This window comes from Scleropages formosus, chromosome 17 (assembly GCF_900964775.1).
Source record: "Scleropages formosus chromosome 17, fSclFor1.1, whole genome shotgun sequence".
Taxonomy (NCBI): Eukaryota; Metazoa; Chordata; class Actinopteri; order Osteoglossiformes; family Osteoglossidae; genus Scleropages; species Scleropages formosus.
In genome coordinates, this window is record NC_041822.1 from 15074367 (window position 1) to 15088983 (window position 14617).

The 14617-nt window shown below is 42.8% G+C and overlaps 1 protein-coding gene across 1 annotated transcript; it reads left to right on the forward strand.

Moving 5' to 3' along the window:
- The first annotated feature begins 2443 nt into the window (after positions 1–2443).
- On the forward strand, positions 2444–13373 carry c7a (complement component 7a). The gene is given in 18 exon segments (XM_018758874.2): positions 2444–2514; positions 3078–3139; positions 3601–3676; positions 5035–5176; positions 5475–5622; positions 6173–6311; positions 6421–6555; positions 6646–6889; positions 7692–7805; positions 8060–8226; positions 8986–9214; positions 9738–9906; positions 10076–10163; positions 10896–11028; positions 11548–11733; positions 12093–12186; positions 12544–12728; positions 13103–13373. Coding segments are annotated over 18 exon segments (2502 nt in total). The 5' UTR covers positions 2444–2508; the 3' UTR covers positions 13288–13373.
- The last annotated feature ends 1244 nt before the right edge of the window (positions 13374–14617 follow it).

Below are 14617 nucleotides of genomic sequence, written 5' to 3' on the forward strand. Positions count from 1 at the left end.
TTCCGGGGCTATTGCCACAGCTGCACAGGGGGTACAAAACTCCAGGCCGAAGCCAGACTGTGTCACGATGCTGCCCTCCTTCCTCTGAAGCTCAGCAGGTGTGCTTCGTGAAACGCTGATGAATATTTACCGTATAGACGTTTGAACAGGGCTTTGATTTCGAAAAGCCTGGAGGTTGATACCCATGCTCTGTATTGATTTGTTCCCGAGCTCAGAACCTTATACAACCTCCTGCTGGCACCAAAAACATGGTAACAGCTGCCTGAAATACACAGAGCAGGGGTGGCCAGTCCTCAAGAGGCTCAGTATATGATGGTCTTTTCTGTACATCAGTTATTAATTCAATTTCGTTGCTTTAATTACTGTATATGCTTAGTAGGTACAGCACTGTGTTTCTGGCATAAATAAAATCCCATTAAAAATGTGCACTTTAAAATGTACGCAACCGAAAATCTGCAGAATCAGAACTGGCTGCCAGTGATACAATGCGAGTGACTTTTAACGGAAAAGAACACCAGACCAAGATGCAAGCTTGAGTTATTTTTTAATAGTTTTCCTACATTTCAATGTTATGATTTTAGATGGAGCTCGGTTTTGATGCTGAACCAACCGCGTTTAAAAATACAGCAGTAAAACAGCACGCAAATAGTGAATTTTGAAAATTAGATGACGTTTACCTGCAGGCAAGTTGAAGAGCGTGTAAAAGCCTCACAACAGATAAAATGGGTTTAACGAACATTAAAAGCTTCAAAGTGTCCTTATACAAAATATGCTTGTTCTTTTTCCAGATCAGCTGAACACGCAGTATTTGTTTGTGGCTGTTAATTTACCCACTTAATTACATTCTTCTGAAAATGACATTCACAGTATGCCTTATGGTTACACAGAAGAGGAAAAACAAAGAATTTTCTTACCCATACACAAAATCCCAAATCTAATACGATCACTTGGGGCCGCAGGCTCGTAACTTATCGCAGAATTTGCACTGTTCTTCCAATTTCCAAATACATTTTAGTTAGCATACATTTCACAGGTTAAAAAAAAAAAAAAGAACATTAGGACAATTGTTTCACTTCAAATGCTACCATACAGGGACAATTAACACACACTGCTACTCTTCAGGTCTGCACTTAACCAATGACTTCTGGAAAAACAGAGTAACCCTTTTTTGCACTTTAACATTAAAAACACAGCAGGGGAAAGACTTTATTTCTCATTTGCAAATATTTGCAGGTTTTTATTTATGCTTGCTTTATTTGTAGTGTTCATGCTCTTGCTCTCTTGCTCTGTCTGGGGTGTTTTTTCAAGCAGGAGGAGATGACTCAGGCCCACAGGGAGCGATGGATTACCTTTGCTGAGAAATGAGCTGCTGCTGGAAGCTCAGAAATTGAGGGTTTGCGCACAAACCCAATTAGCTTTTTAATCACGCTAATACACTTCTAATTAAAGCTGCCGACGGCCGCGAGTTTGTCGTGTGGAAATTGGGACGCGACCTGCACACGTCTCCTTGTCCTCAGACCACGGCGATGAAAGAAATGGTCGACGGGGTAATGGCATCACCCGGAGCCGAAATAAAGAGGTTCCTTCACGATTCTTTGTCTCCACCTTGTGTTTAACATTCTGAGACTCAAATTACAGGTTTGCATTTTATCAAATGAAAATGAAAATACAGCATCTGCAAACTGTCCACCCCAGTTTACAGATGCTGTATTTTCATTTTCAGGACAAATGCGCGCGCACACACACACACACACACACACACACACACACACACACACACAAAACATTTTCAAAGGCTGAAGAAAAGTTTGTGACTTTAAAGAACTTTGACAGGACTCTTTTCAGATGATCTGACTTAAATAAAGGGCATTTTCTGAGTCTCTGTCTTTTTCTGGACACACTTTACCTAAGTATTACACTGGAAACCTTCAAACTGTGCATAGGAAAATGCACAAAAATGTGATGTGCAGCTCATGTTATGAAAACAGTAAGAACTTTTTAGTTCAGTTTCCATTAATCAATATTCATACTTCTTTAATGATACATGAAGGATTCTACCTAAAAAACATTCTGCTATACGCTCTGTACTTTTTATGGCAATTCATTTGTTGAGAAAAGGGGGTGGAATTAAGCCACTGCTGACACTCTGCAGTGTTTAGGAGTTAAATAGAAAAACTCAGTATGAAAGTGTTTATTATCTTTTAATGCTGCAAACACTGACAGCGTATATGGGGCTGTCTAGGGAGGGCTGAGGGTTCTGGAAAGGCCCAGTCAACAAATTTCTGTGAACAAAGCAACTCCGCTAGAAATGCCTTGGAAAGAGAAGATAATAACAATCGTTTTCCTGCCAGGAAAAGGCGAGACCTATGTTCAGGAAAGAGAATCCCTTGAGAACTCCTGGCTGCCAAATCTCCAGTCTTATTCCAGCAATTCCCTTAAAGCTGTTTTACGGTTCACTGCACACTCCAGCACCAAAGTCATTCTCTGCCTCTCGTCACATAGTTCCCCATGAAGGTAAGTAAACAAGCAAAAAAAAAATGAACTATTTACATTAATTAAAGCTTCCAGGTCCTTTTGAAATCTAATTTCTCTGCACCGGGCAGTGTTTGTCTGCTGTCTTTGAAAACACCTTTAAAACAAGTTGAAAGGTGAATCCGGTCTGTGCAGGCAGTGCTTCCCAATAATAACATGCTTTTGCTTCTGAATTTCACTTTTCATCTATAGATCCTGTCCAAATTCACTGCATTTTAATGAATGCCTTTCGGAATTGCTGAAGATTTAGTAAAATTTCACAAATCTGTAGCGTCACTTGTTTTAATTTTTGGCTACATTTACTTGCCTCACAGTGTAAAGTATTATTGTAAACTTATCAGTTGCGGAATGTGAATCCTGGATGTTTTTGTACGGTAAATTAAAACCTGATAGCGATCTGAATTTTTGTGTTATTAAAATACTACCCCGGTGAGCAGTGTCACACCCAATGGTTGAATGATTAATCTCCGGGTCAAAATGTGGGATAAACACAAGCTCTTCAAGGGGGTTTTCATTTTCACTGATTTATGTAACTGATCCTTCAGACCCTGGTGATGCTTATCCTGGCATGGCCACTGGCTCTTCTTTACCTTGGGCTACATGCACAGTAAGTCCCCCCATGACAAACCGACAGAACCTTTCCATTATGGAATGTACACTGTTTGTTTGTTTGTAAATACTGGAGTCACCTAGATCCGCAGCAAATTCCATGTGTGGGCGTCATCACACCTGGCCAATAAAAGTCATTCTGATTCTGATTCTATCCGAGAGAACACAAGTCAAATTGTACTCTTGCCTGCGCCCGTTTAAATGGACTCCTTTATTTAAACATTATAGTCATCTTTAGCTTGACCTTCTTGGTGACAGAATGAATGTCAGATTAGTCCTGTATCCTCTTTTGTGGCTTTTCCATTTCAATATTAGAAATTACTTTGGTACTGAAGATGGTTGTGATACTGCCCTGCATTTCTGTTAAGGGTGTTTTTACTGGCCAGACATCATGCCTTTGAGTCTGGAAATTGGTAGACTGGTAATTGAACAACCAAACCAAGATTCTCCATCTGGCAGGTGCGAGCAGCCTGTCAATTGCCAGTGGGGATCTTACGGAGACTGGTCGGAGTGTGATGGCTGCACCGGGATGCAGGTGAGGTGGACTAGTGTAAAGCATCAAAGAGGCTGAGCTGGTGGACACGAAGGCATTGACATACAGCTGGCACAGTTCCATATTAAAACAAAGAATTCTGAGAAAAGTAAATGGAAATACGGAACCTCAAATTATTATTTCAGATCCCTGAAGCTATGAACTAGCTTTTAAATAGTTTTTAAACGAAATCTCTTAAAAAAACACCTTGTGCAAAATGCTGTTGCATCAAATACATTTGTTCAATTAGCTGATGCTTTTCTCCAAAGCAACTTACAGTTATATACCCATTTATACAGCTGGGTGATTTTACCCAAGTAATTTTTGCCTGAATACCATGCTCAAGGGTACTACAGCTGGGATTCAAACGAGGGACCTTTGGATCCAACGGAAGCAGCTCTAACCACTATGCTACCAGAATGGCCGCCGCTTCATTTTATTATCTTTCGCTAGCATGCAACGACATTAAAGCTGTTTACTTTAAAATGACTGAAAACAAAAAAACCCATAAGGTTCACCATCTCCCTGCTCAGGACAAAGCGGTTATTGAAATTGGATGGTAGATTCTCCTGTTCTCTGTACTGTGTTCTGTTTTACACATATGAGAAGGTGCTGTGTTACTTAATGTGTTACTTCTGTGCTTCAGGAAACACAGGAGAAAGAATAGTTGGTGAAAGTATTAAAAAGTGTCTCACCTTAAAATCCCAACTCTATCTTACTGGCCACAAGGAAGCAACCAGTTCATTAAAGCAACATGTTTGTCAGCATCAGGTCACTTTCTATTTTGTGACGAAAAAGCTTTATAAGAGACGTACCTCGGTTTATTCACTGGATAGTTTCTGCAAAAGGATGTAATTAATGAAATTGAAAATGCACTATATAAAATCCACAAGATGCTGAAAACCATCCTCACCTTACACTCGCCTTGCCCCCTTTTTCCTTCCTTTACTCCCCATTTTCCTCTCCTCTTTCCCTTTTCAGTCCTGCTGACTAAGGCAGAAAATGGAAATTCAGGTCATCTTTGTTGCGCAACAGAGACATTTCTAAAAATAGAACAGTGAAGATAATACATTTTAAAAAAAGTAAAAGTTCTAAAGGGGGTGCAGTGGCGCAGCAGGTTTAACTGGGGTTTGCTCTCTGGTCGGTCTGGGGTTCGAGTCCTGCTTGGGGTGCCTTGTGATGGACTGGCATCCCATCCTGGGTGTGTTCACTCCCCCTCCAGCCTTGTTCCCTGTGTTGCCAGGCTAGGCTATAACTCACCATGAACTGTGTGTGTCCTTTGTGCAGATGGTGTCTACATACTAATTTAACCCCACTGAAATAACCTTTGACTGGCTGTTTCTTGATCGGGGTGGTTCCAGACACGGACGCGACCCGTCCAGGTATATGCCCAGTTTGGAGGCATCCCCTGTTCAGGAGAGCCCACCCAGAAGCAAAGTTGCACCACCAAGAGAGGCTGCCCCTTGGAGGCAGGCTGTGGAGAGAGATTCCGCTGCTCCTCAGGTGTGTGCTGCTGTTCCTCCAATGGACTGACCATCCTGCAGATGTAGGACTTACACTCAGTTCTCTCTGGTGTTTTTATGTCCGAATTGAGATGTGATTTGTGCTTTTAACCACATATTGAGAGCACATTACACTTCTATACACGTAGCAAGAGATCATTGGTGTTTTTATACACACACCGACTGATGTACCTCGGAGACACTTGAGTGCAGGTTTGCATTTGCTTATATGTGAGTTTGTGTAAGAATGGCCGGGTGAAAGATTGTATCAATTGACTTGGCTGGGTGATGTTAACCAGGGCAGTGCATCAGTCAAAACCTTGTCTGCAACGGGGACCAGGACTGTGAGGAGGATGGTTCTGATGAGCAGCAGTGCGCAGAGTCCACCATCGCCAGTGTGTGTGACAAGCAGCAGATCCCTCCCAATACAGAACTCACTGGAAAAGGGTACTCAACTGTGAACTGCAGAAGGAAGCATGTCATAGCGAACAGTGTAACTAAATACTCCAAGAACAACTTCAACAACATCAATAATAATAATAATAATAATAATGGTGATGATGATGATGATGATGATCATCATCATCATCATCATCATAGGTGTCAGAGTCATGCAATGCATAGTGATTGTGTCTCACAGCTCCTAAAATGTGGATTACAGATGTAGGTTCAAATTCTGCTTGATCTGTGTTAATTTTGCATGTTCTCCCCAAATTCTAGTTTAACCCTGCATGCTTCAATTTTCATAGACAGTAAGAAGATTTCAGGTGATCTGCTGACTTAAAATTTCTTGTAATGTGCTTGTGTGTGATTTCCCTGCGATGGATTATCATCCCATTCAGGATATGCCTTGTCTTTTATCGTATGAATTTTGGATAGGCTTTGCACTACTGTCTTGGAAAAGTGGGTTATGAAAATGGAAAAAACTATTATAAATAAATTAATACTATTAGTATTGGCAATAATTGCTTGATGGTCAACCTACTTGACTTGCCAGGTTTGATGTTTTGAAAGGCCAGCTAAGGGGCAATGTGATTAACACAAAGAGCTTTGGCGGCCAGTGCAGGAAGGTGTTCAGCGGAGACCTGCGGTCTTTCTACAGGCTGCCCAGGAGCCTCCTTGGGTACACCTCCCAGGTGAGCTTTTACATGAACTGCTGTGGTTTCCTAAGGATCATTTTCTCTTTCTTTCCTCATTCCTTTTTTGAATATCTACTGATCCATAAATGGCTCTCTTTTTATCCAGGTGAGCACCCAGAATGATTTCAGTGATGAATTTTACAACAGCTCGTGGTCCTACGTTAAGGACATCGACAACAGACAGACCTCGGACCGTGGGCACCATTATTATACATTTCATGACGAACTGTTCAATACCAAGGTAATGTAAAAGTGCATTTTGGAAACTCATTTCACTCCTCAGCTGGTTGGCTGGTGGACTGACACAGACTGAGATGGACTGCTGTCTCAGACCTACAGGCTGTTGGTGATCAAGAATCAGGTGGAGGTGGCTCAGTTCCAGAACAGTCCCCCTGAGTATCTCGCTTTGTCTGAGGACTTCTGGAAGGCACTGGCCTCACTACCAACTGTGTACGACTATGCTGCATACCGGGGGCTTATTGAAGACTATGGGACCCATTTCCTGTCCGAAGGCTCGCTCGGGGGCAGCTACCAGGCACTGCTGTACATTGATGCAGAGACCATGGAAAAAATGAGTGAGTATGTAGTTTGACTGGTACCACCTCATGTACAGACCTCATTATTATAGTTAGTGGAGGGCTTCTATGTGTCAGCCATGTTAATTGTATTTCAAAGGCCTATTTCCCATCCCCGGCTCCTCCTTTGTAGTTTTCTGTTCCCCCTACATTGCTAAAAACCCCTCTGCATTGCTCCTTACTCTGGTTCCCAACTGCAGCCCAGTTTAAATTCAGAACTCTGATCGTTACATTACCGCGTGTCCACGTTTCAGGTCTTGCCTTTCCTCGGAAGTTATTTTCCCAGCTTACTGAACCCTTCTCTCCTCATTGTTTCTTATCTGACGGTGCTTCTTCTCTTTCTGGACCCCTTTTGCTTGCACAGTTTTTTCTGCCTTAACTCACAAGGCAGCACAACAGCAGCAGTCTAATGACTACACCGATAATCAATTGTGGACCAGTCTATGAAAATGGCAAAAATATTGTTTGTGGATTAATACAGATTGTGTTTGTGACCTTTGTAGAGAGATTTCATGTTGTTCAGGTTTGTAGAGAAGTTGGCAACAAACTTCACCTGCTGTGGGAGAAAACGTTTATCCTGGAACCTTAGGGTACGATGCAGGGTGCTCCCAGGATGGGATGCCAGCCCACTGCAGGACACTTTTCTATTACACTAATGCTGAAAGTCACTTTGCATCAACATGTCAGCTACATACAAATAATAATATTACTAGCCGAAAATAATAATATTTCAAAGAACTACAATGTACCACGCATTATTGTGGTCCTTGCTGCTTATTTCACCTTTTTTTTGTAAACAAAGCTTCCAGCAGCACCGATTTCCATGAGTGTGTGACCACGACCTTCCGGTTCCTGTTCATCAGATGGAGCACGACCAAATGCCGGTCTTTCATAAACTCCCTGTAACAAAGCCAAGGTAAAGCAGGAAACTGACCTAGCATGATTTCGTAAAAGTCAAAAATACAGCTATTTCTATGCATATTGCAATGTGGCTATTTTTATACATATTTCTGTGTGGCCCGACCAGATGAAAATTCATCTGATCTGACAGTTACAGAGAACTTTTAGCCGAAAAAGCTAGAGCACAAAAAATGTAGAAAAAAGGCAAACTATATAAATTACAACTACTGCATCAATACTCCGAGTTACACAGAGGGAGCTCCTCTCAAGGTTTCAGAAAAGACCAGAGAAATGCATACAGCCCCATCATTGGAGGAGACCCTGCTTACATTGCTGGCCTCAGTTACCTTGATGTGCAGAACCCCGATGCGAACTGGAACATGTATACCAAGTGGGCAGGCTCTGTGAAGGATTTCCCCACAGTCATCAAGCAGAAGGTGAGCTTCAGGTGCTCCTATAGGAGATTACACACTTTCACCTGCTAACTATTTGATGGCAAATTTGATTCTTTTCTGCTATGGGTAACCTGAGAGTCACAGGTTCACGTCATTTTGGGCTGTCTATGTTAGATGTGTGCTTGGACACAGTTCGGCGCAAGGCACCCCAAGCAGGGCTTGAACCCCAGACCCTCGAACCCTAGACCCTCCATACAGCAGGCACTAGCCAAACCCTCTGCACCACAATGCCCACATAATAACCCTTTATAATAAATTTAAAAAAATCTCTGAATCACATCTACTCATTTGTGTGGAGTTTACATGTTCTCCTCATGGTCAGTGTGTGTTTCCTCCCTGTGCTCTGGTTTCCTCCCATAGTCCAAAAACATGAAGTTCAGATGAAATTGGCATGTAGAGTGTAAATGTGTACATTTGTGTAGCTGCTCTGAGATGGACTGGTGTCCTTAGAGGTGTACTCCTCCTAGCTTTGTGCCCTCCGTGATTCTGGGATAGGCTCCAGGCCTCTGTGATACTGTCAAGGACAAGCAGTTATCAAAAATGCATGAGTATAGCCAGTTGTTCCCCTAGGTGTAGGTTTTACACATGAAGTATGTATGTTACATATGAAATTAAACCATTTAATTCTATTTCCACTAAATGCTTGCCCAGTGCAGGGTCAGAGTGATGAAATCATTGTATCATAAAGACAATTAAATCATCAAACGAGAGGCTAACAGCCTATGTTCCTGGGTACTGTAGCTGAGGCCGCTATACGAGCTGGTGAAAGAGGTCCCATGTGCAGCCTTGAAGAAGCTCCACCTGAAGAGGGCCATGGAGCAATACCTGGCCGAGGAGCACTCCTGTCGCTGCCAGCCCTGCCGCAACAACGGGCAGCCCTTGCTTCGGGGCTCCACCTGCACCTGCGTGTGCAGGCCGGGAACCTCGGGTTCTGCCTGTGAACATGGGACCCCAACGGATGATCAGCCAGGTACAGTATGAGTGGCCTCCGACATAGGAATGCAACACTCCGTATGCACAGATGTAGCAGCACATGTAGCAGCAGCAGTGAAGTGGGGATCAGCATGGACTTAAAATGTGTGTTTGCAAATTGAAGTCCCATCACAGGGGCAGGGCCCTTACTTTGTGTGAATTGTCCCACTACAATATTCACCTGTGTAACTCGGTGAAATTCTAACTCTAAACAGCTGCAAAACAATGAAATAATGATAATGTATCGTGTATAGGGGGGCGCGGTGGGTTGGACCGGGTCCTGCTCTCCAGTGGGTCTGGGGTTCGAGTCCCGCTTGGGGTGCCTTTCGACGGACTGGCGTCCCGTCCTGGGTGTGTCCCCTCCCCCTCCGGCCTTACGCACTGAGTTGCCGGGTAGGCTCCGGTTCCCCGTGTGTGTGTGTATCGTGTGTAGCAACGGAGCATAACAAATATGAGAGGTTAGATCTGAATTCAGCCATTACTTGGAAAATTGTGAAAAATGACTCTAAATTTGCTCACAGGTGTGATTCATGGAAGCTGGACCTGCTGGTCTCCCTGGAGCTCCTGCTCTCAGGGTCAGAGGTCAAGAACACGCATCTGCAGCAATCCTTACCCCACAGCAGGAGGCAAACACTGCGATGGGGCGGCTGTAGATCACATGGCCTGTGACGATGGGCTGGAACACTTGCGGTGAAAAGAACTAAAGCGCCATCCACACCCAACAATAGACTGTCATTACTTTACTAAATACCTAACTGACAACCACTGTTTTTGTGTGTATTTCAGAAAATACAAATGTCATTTTGCTTCTGAAAGATTTTCCATCACGACATTAATGGTTCCCATTGTACGTTTCTAGTGCAATGGAGCCTCATTGCTTTGATCCATCACTGTCACAGTCAAAGTCCTGTAAGACTCCACCACCCTTGCGAAATGGGTTTGTCATGGTAAGGACAGCATTTTTCATTCTCAAGAAATATAAAAATATAAAATATCCCATCCCATCCAGACCTTAATTTTTTCTCGAAATCATCAACATTATTGTTAGTCATGTTTGTCATCTGAATATGTGAATATATTTTATATATATATATATATACATTTAGGTTTATTTATTTAGCAGATGCTTTTCTCCAAAGTGACTTCCAATGAGCTCTATGTAGTGTGATCCTCCCACACACCTTATTCACCGGGGTGACTTACACTGCTAGATACACAACCTACTAGGGCCACTAGGGCATCCATACATCAACTCTCATATATATTTCTTTATTTCCAGATATAGATGGATATGTGGATATATTATATATATATTATATATCTATCCATATGTCTATAACATATGTATATATATATATATTGCTAGGAAGGAATCGTCAATATTGGGATAAAGTTTTATGCAGCTACTCGTGTGATGTACATTGATTCATATGGTGGAAAGAAACTAACTGTACTTAAGAATCACGTGTCTGCATCTAAGTCTCTCTTTCTGCTAATTTAATTTTCAAATTGTATTTTCTATGAGATGCACGCTGCTTTGGAGGAAAGTGTCTGCTAAATGAATAAATGTAAATGTAAATGCAAATGCACAAAGAGCAAATGAAATTTCTAGAATTAAACCGCTGGTTTAAGAGAAGAACTACTGCAAGCATCGCTTCACTTCTATGTGTTATGAGCAGGATCCAAAAGACGTCTACCCGGTTGGAAGTAAAATTGTGTATGCCTGCATAGAGGGATTCCACCTGGCTGGAGCTGAGATTTTAGAATGTGACGAAGATCTGACATGGACCCATCAGCTAATGGAATGCAAGAGTTAGTGCAATTGCTACTGTCACAAAATTATTATTATCATTATCATTATTATTATTATTGCTACTATTACTACAACAGCTATTACTGTTACATTGCTACTGCTCCTTGAGCTACATAGGGCTGTTACAAATTTTTTAAATAGAATATTTTCCACTTTATTTATTTTTAAATACTCTTTATGTCCACTGATTTCTTTTCTATGTTTTGTCTTTTGCTGATGGAAGGGCACGCTGTGTTCCCGCACCCAGCCATTAGTAGGCAGTAATGTACGCTCAATCTAAACAGAAGTGGGATGGGGCTAATTCACTTCCACAGAGTTTATAGCTCATTTCTGGTGCTCATGAGTATTGGCAATCAATAACAAGAGGAATAATGCTGCACGTGTTTACGGAGTGAATTGTCAGCAGTTTGGATTGCTGAATAGGAATTTGAAAAGATATAACTTTTTTTTTTAAAATTGCAGGAAATTTAAAGAAATTCTAATTCGTAATGTAAATTTTTAATCTCTTAATTCTCTAGGTACAGTGTGTGGCCCTCCGGCTCTTCCGCATGATGTCACGGGTAATCCCTGGAACCTGACCTATGAGATTGGAGAGACAATAGTGCTGTCCTGTGCTCCAGGAAAACAGCTGGAGGGCACCTCTGAGATCCAGTGTGATTCCAGCCTAAACTGGTCGCCACAGCTGGATGTGAAGTGTAGCACGTGTAAGAAACCTGCCTCACATTATCCTTCTTCACCATTAACACATGACCAGTTTGCATTAATGGAAATTCAAAGAGAATGAATGGAAGGATGAGTCCCAGGATGGGGCACCTTGTCTTTATCTGAAAAAGGATATGAATCGCAGTTATTTTAACAAATCAATACATTCATCAGTCAGTTAGTAAAGAGTGCTTATTATGTCTATGGCATAGTAAAGGCATAGGTGAGATATGGCTTCTATTCCCCATTACTGCATTGTTTGCAGAACAGACAAGCGATGTGTAGCATTTGAAAAGCTAAAAATTCACATAGTACTGCTGTACAATGCAAACTGCTCATCTCCTCACAAATTTCACCTAAGTTCCAGAAAAACTTGCAAAATCAAATGTGCAATGCAAACCATGGGAGAAGCTTGCAGATGAGAGATGTGTCTGCAGAATGCCCTACGAATGCAAGTGAGCTCTTTTCTTGCCATTTGAGTCATATGTAATCGGTACAGATAAGATGCTGCACACATTATTCGCTGCCAGGCATGAAGGTTGTGTCGTGATTAAAAGGCTAGACTTGCAACCAACCTGCTGCAGGATTAAATCTTACAAGGGGAAATGATGTTGTGATTCTGGTGTAGGTGCTTTACCTGAGTTGCCCTGGAAAATACGCAGACTGGCAAATGGATACTGGTTAAACAGTCTGAGCTGTTGAGTGACTCCTAAGTATAGTACATCACAGGACTAATCTCAAAGGGAGCTTTGCGAAAATAAAGTAATCAGTGTGGGAAATACAATGAACCAGGCTTTGGATCCATGTTACAGGTCATCTTTAGAAGTCTGTGCAACGAACCAGGATCGAGGCCAGACGAGTCTACTGACCGTTTGTCGAGTTCGCGCCCTGGAGTGCCTGGGCCGGCGCTATGCCCTGGCTGAGGACAGTGCCTGCATCTGGCCAGAGAAGAAAGCAGCGCTCTGTCCTGCGTGTCGGATCTGGGAGAGATGTGATGGTAACATATTTTCATCCTAATTCTTCCACCATCATACAAAAACACGGTGCCTGGCGGGAGGGCTACACACGAACATAGATTTGCCCTTAAAAGTAATTAACTTCCCACAAGGACCAGGACTCAGTAACCTCCTGACTTGGAATCTTAATGTCAGCCCGTGGTGAACCGGTGTCATCACTTTTCATTATAAAGATCAAAGAAACATATGCTACCGTTTTTCTTCCTCGAATTCGTCTTGCGACTCCAGCTCTAACTTGCTGTGCTTCAGGGCTAGACAGCAGTAACACTGCTGACCTTGACAGAGCTGTAGACCTGTAGGGACTGTTTCATCAGTGGAGTTTTAAGATGCTTATTATACCTCCCCACGCTCCCAGAGCAAACCGACGTATGTGTGTGTCGGAATCCTGAGGAATGCACGGAGCCGGGATCCCGCGTGTGTGCCAGAGTGGGAGAAGACAAATCTGCTGCTCCCGTGACAATGACGGAATGCGAGGCTGGACTCAGGAGATGCAGAGGGGAGCAGGTCACTGTTGTGGACCTTCAGCCCTGTGAGTCTTGAAGAAAAAAACTGATCATACTGTATACTGTACTGTTCTTTAGCTTCACATACCTGATTTATAAACTTGTATCTGGCCCTATTAAACATGCACAGCAATTTAAAATGAAGCGTTTGTACGTTGCTTCTTGCAAAGTTCAAGGTTTTGTGTTTTATTCCAATATGCATACTTAGTATACTCCAAATGACAATTAAACTTTATTGTGACTCATTGCAGTCATGTTCGCTTATTGTGGAACGTAATAACATATTTTGCACAATGCCAGCTTTCAATTTATTCACTTTGCGTGTTTTAAAAAACAAAAGATTGCTTTTTTGTGCAGATGTACTGAGACATGTTTGACATAAAGCTTCCGTCACTACAGCTGTCTAGAGGTCCCTGGTAAAGTTCAACCAACAAAGACTGCCGAATACTAGACCAGTTCAGGTCAATGGCTGCAGGTTAGAAGCTAATAAATAAACACGTACAAGACCTCAGCATCCCCTTCTCTCACAGCCCACTGCAGAAGCAGCTCAAATAACTCTTTGGCTGCGATAATGTTCCACAAGAGCGTCTGTGGCCTGGAGATTAGCAGAGCATTATGCGGTTTGCCTGGGACTCTCTTAAGATTGACGAATAGACGACAGATACTGACGGTGGTGTCCGGGGTACGGTAACGGAGAATTAAACCGAGAAACAAGCTCATCTCTGCAACCGCCTTGTACCAGAAAGCCTTCAGAGCCGGTACACTCAGTGGCAGCAGAGGGCTGTCAAACATAAGCTCACGCAATTTGGACGGGGGACGGATATCCACTGGAGAAACCAGCTGGGTGCAAACACAAACAATACAGAACTGCAGAAATTTCAGCTATGAATTAGAAACTGCAAAACAACCACAGATTGTTTCACACACACACACACACACACACACACACACACACACGCTAGCCAAAGCCACTTGTCCCGAGCGGGGTCGCGGCGAGCCGGAGCCTAACCCGACAACGCAGGACGTAGGGCCGGAGAGGGAGGGGACACACCCGGGACAGGACACCAGTCCATTGCAAGGCACCCCAAGCGGGACTCAAACCCCAGACCCACCAGCAGGACCCAGCCAAGCCCACTGCACCACAACGCCCCCTAGATTGTTCCAGAATCTCAGAAATAATCAAGAGCAGAACTAGGTGAGATCCGAAGACTTTGACTAAACGTAATTTGCTAATTTTGTCAATCTTCTTTGTAGCGCCGAATAATTAAACACAAAACAATATCATGCTTTCAACTTATTCTTCCTGGAAATAATACGGAATATATGCTGTAGACAGAAAGGTGTCTGTAGCTCACCGGTGGAGAAAC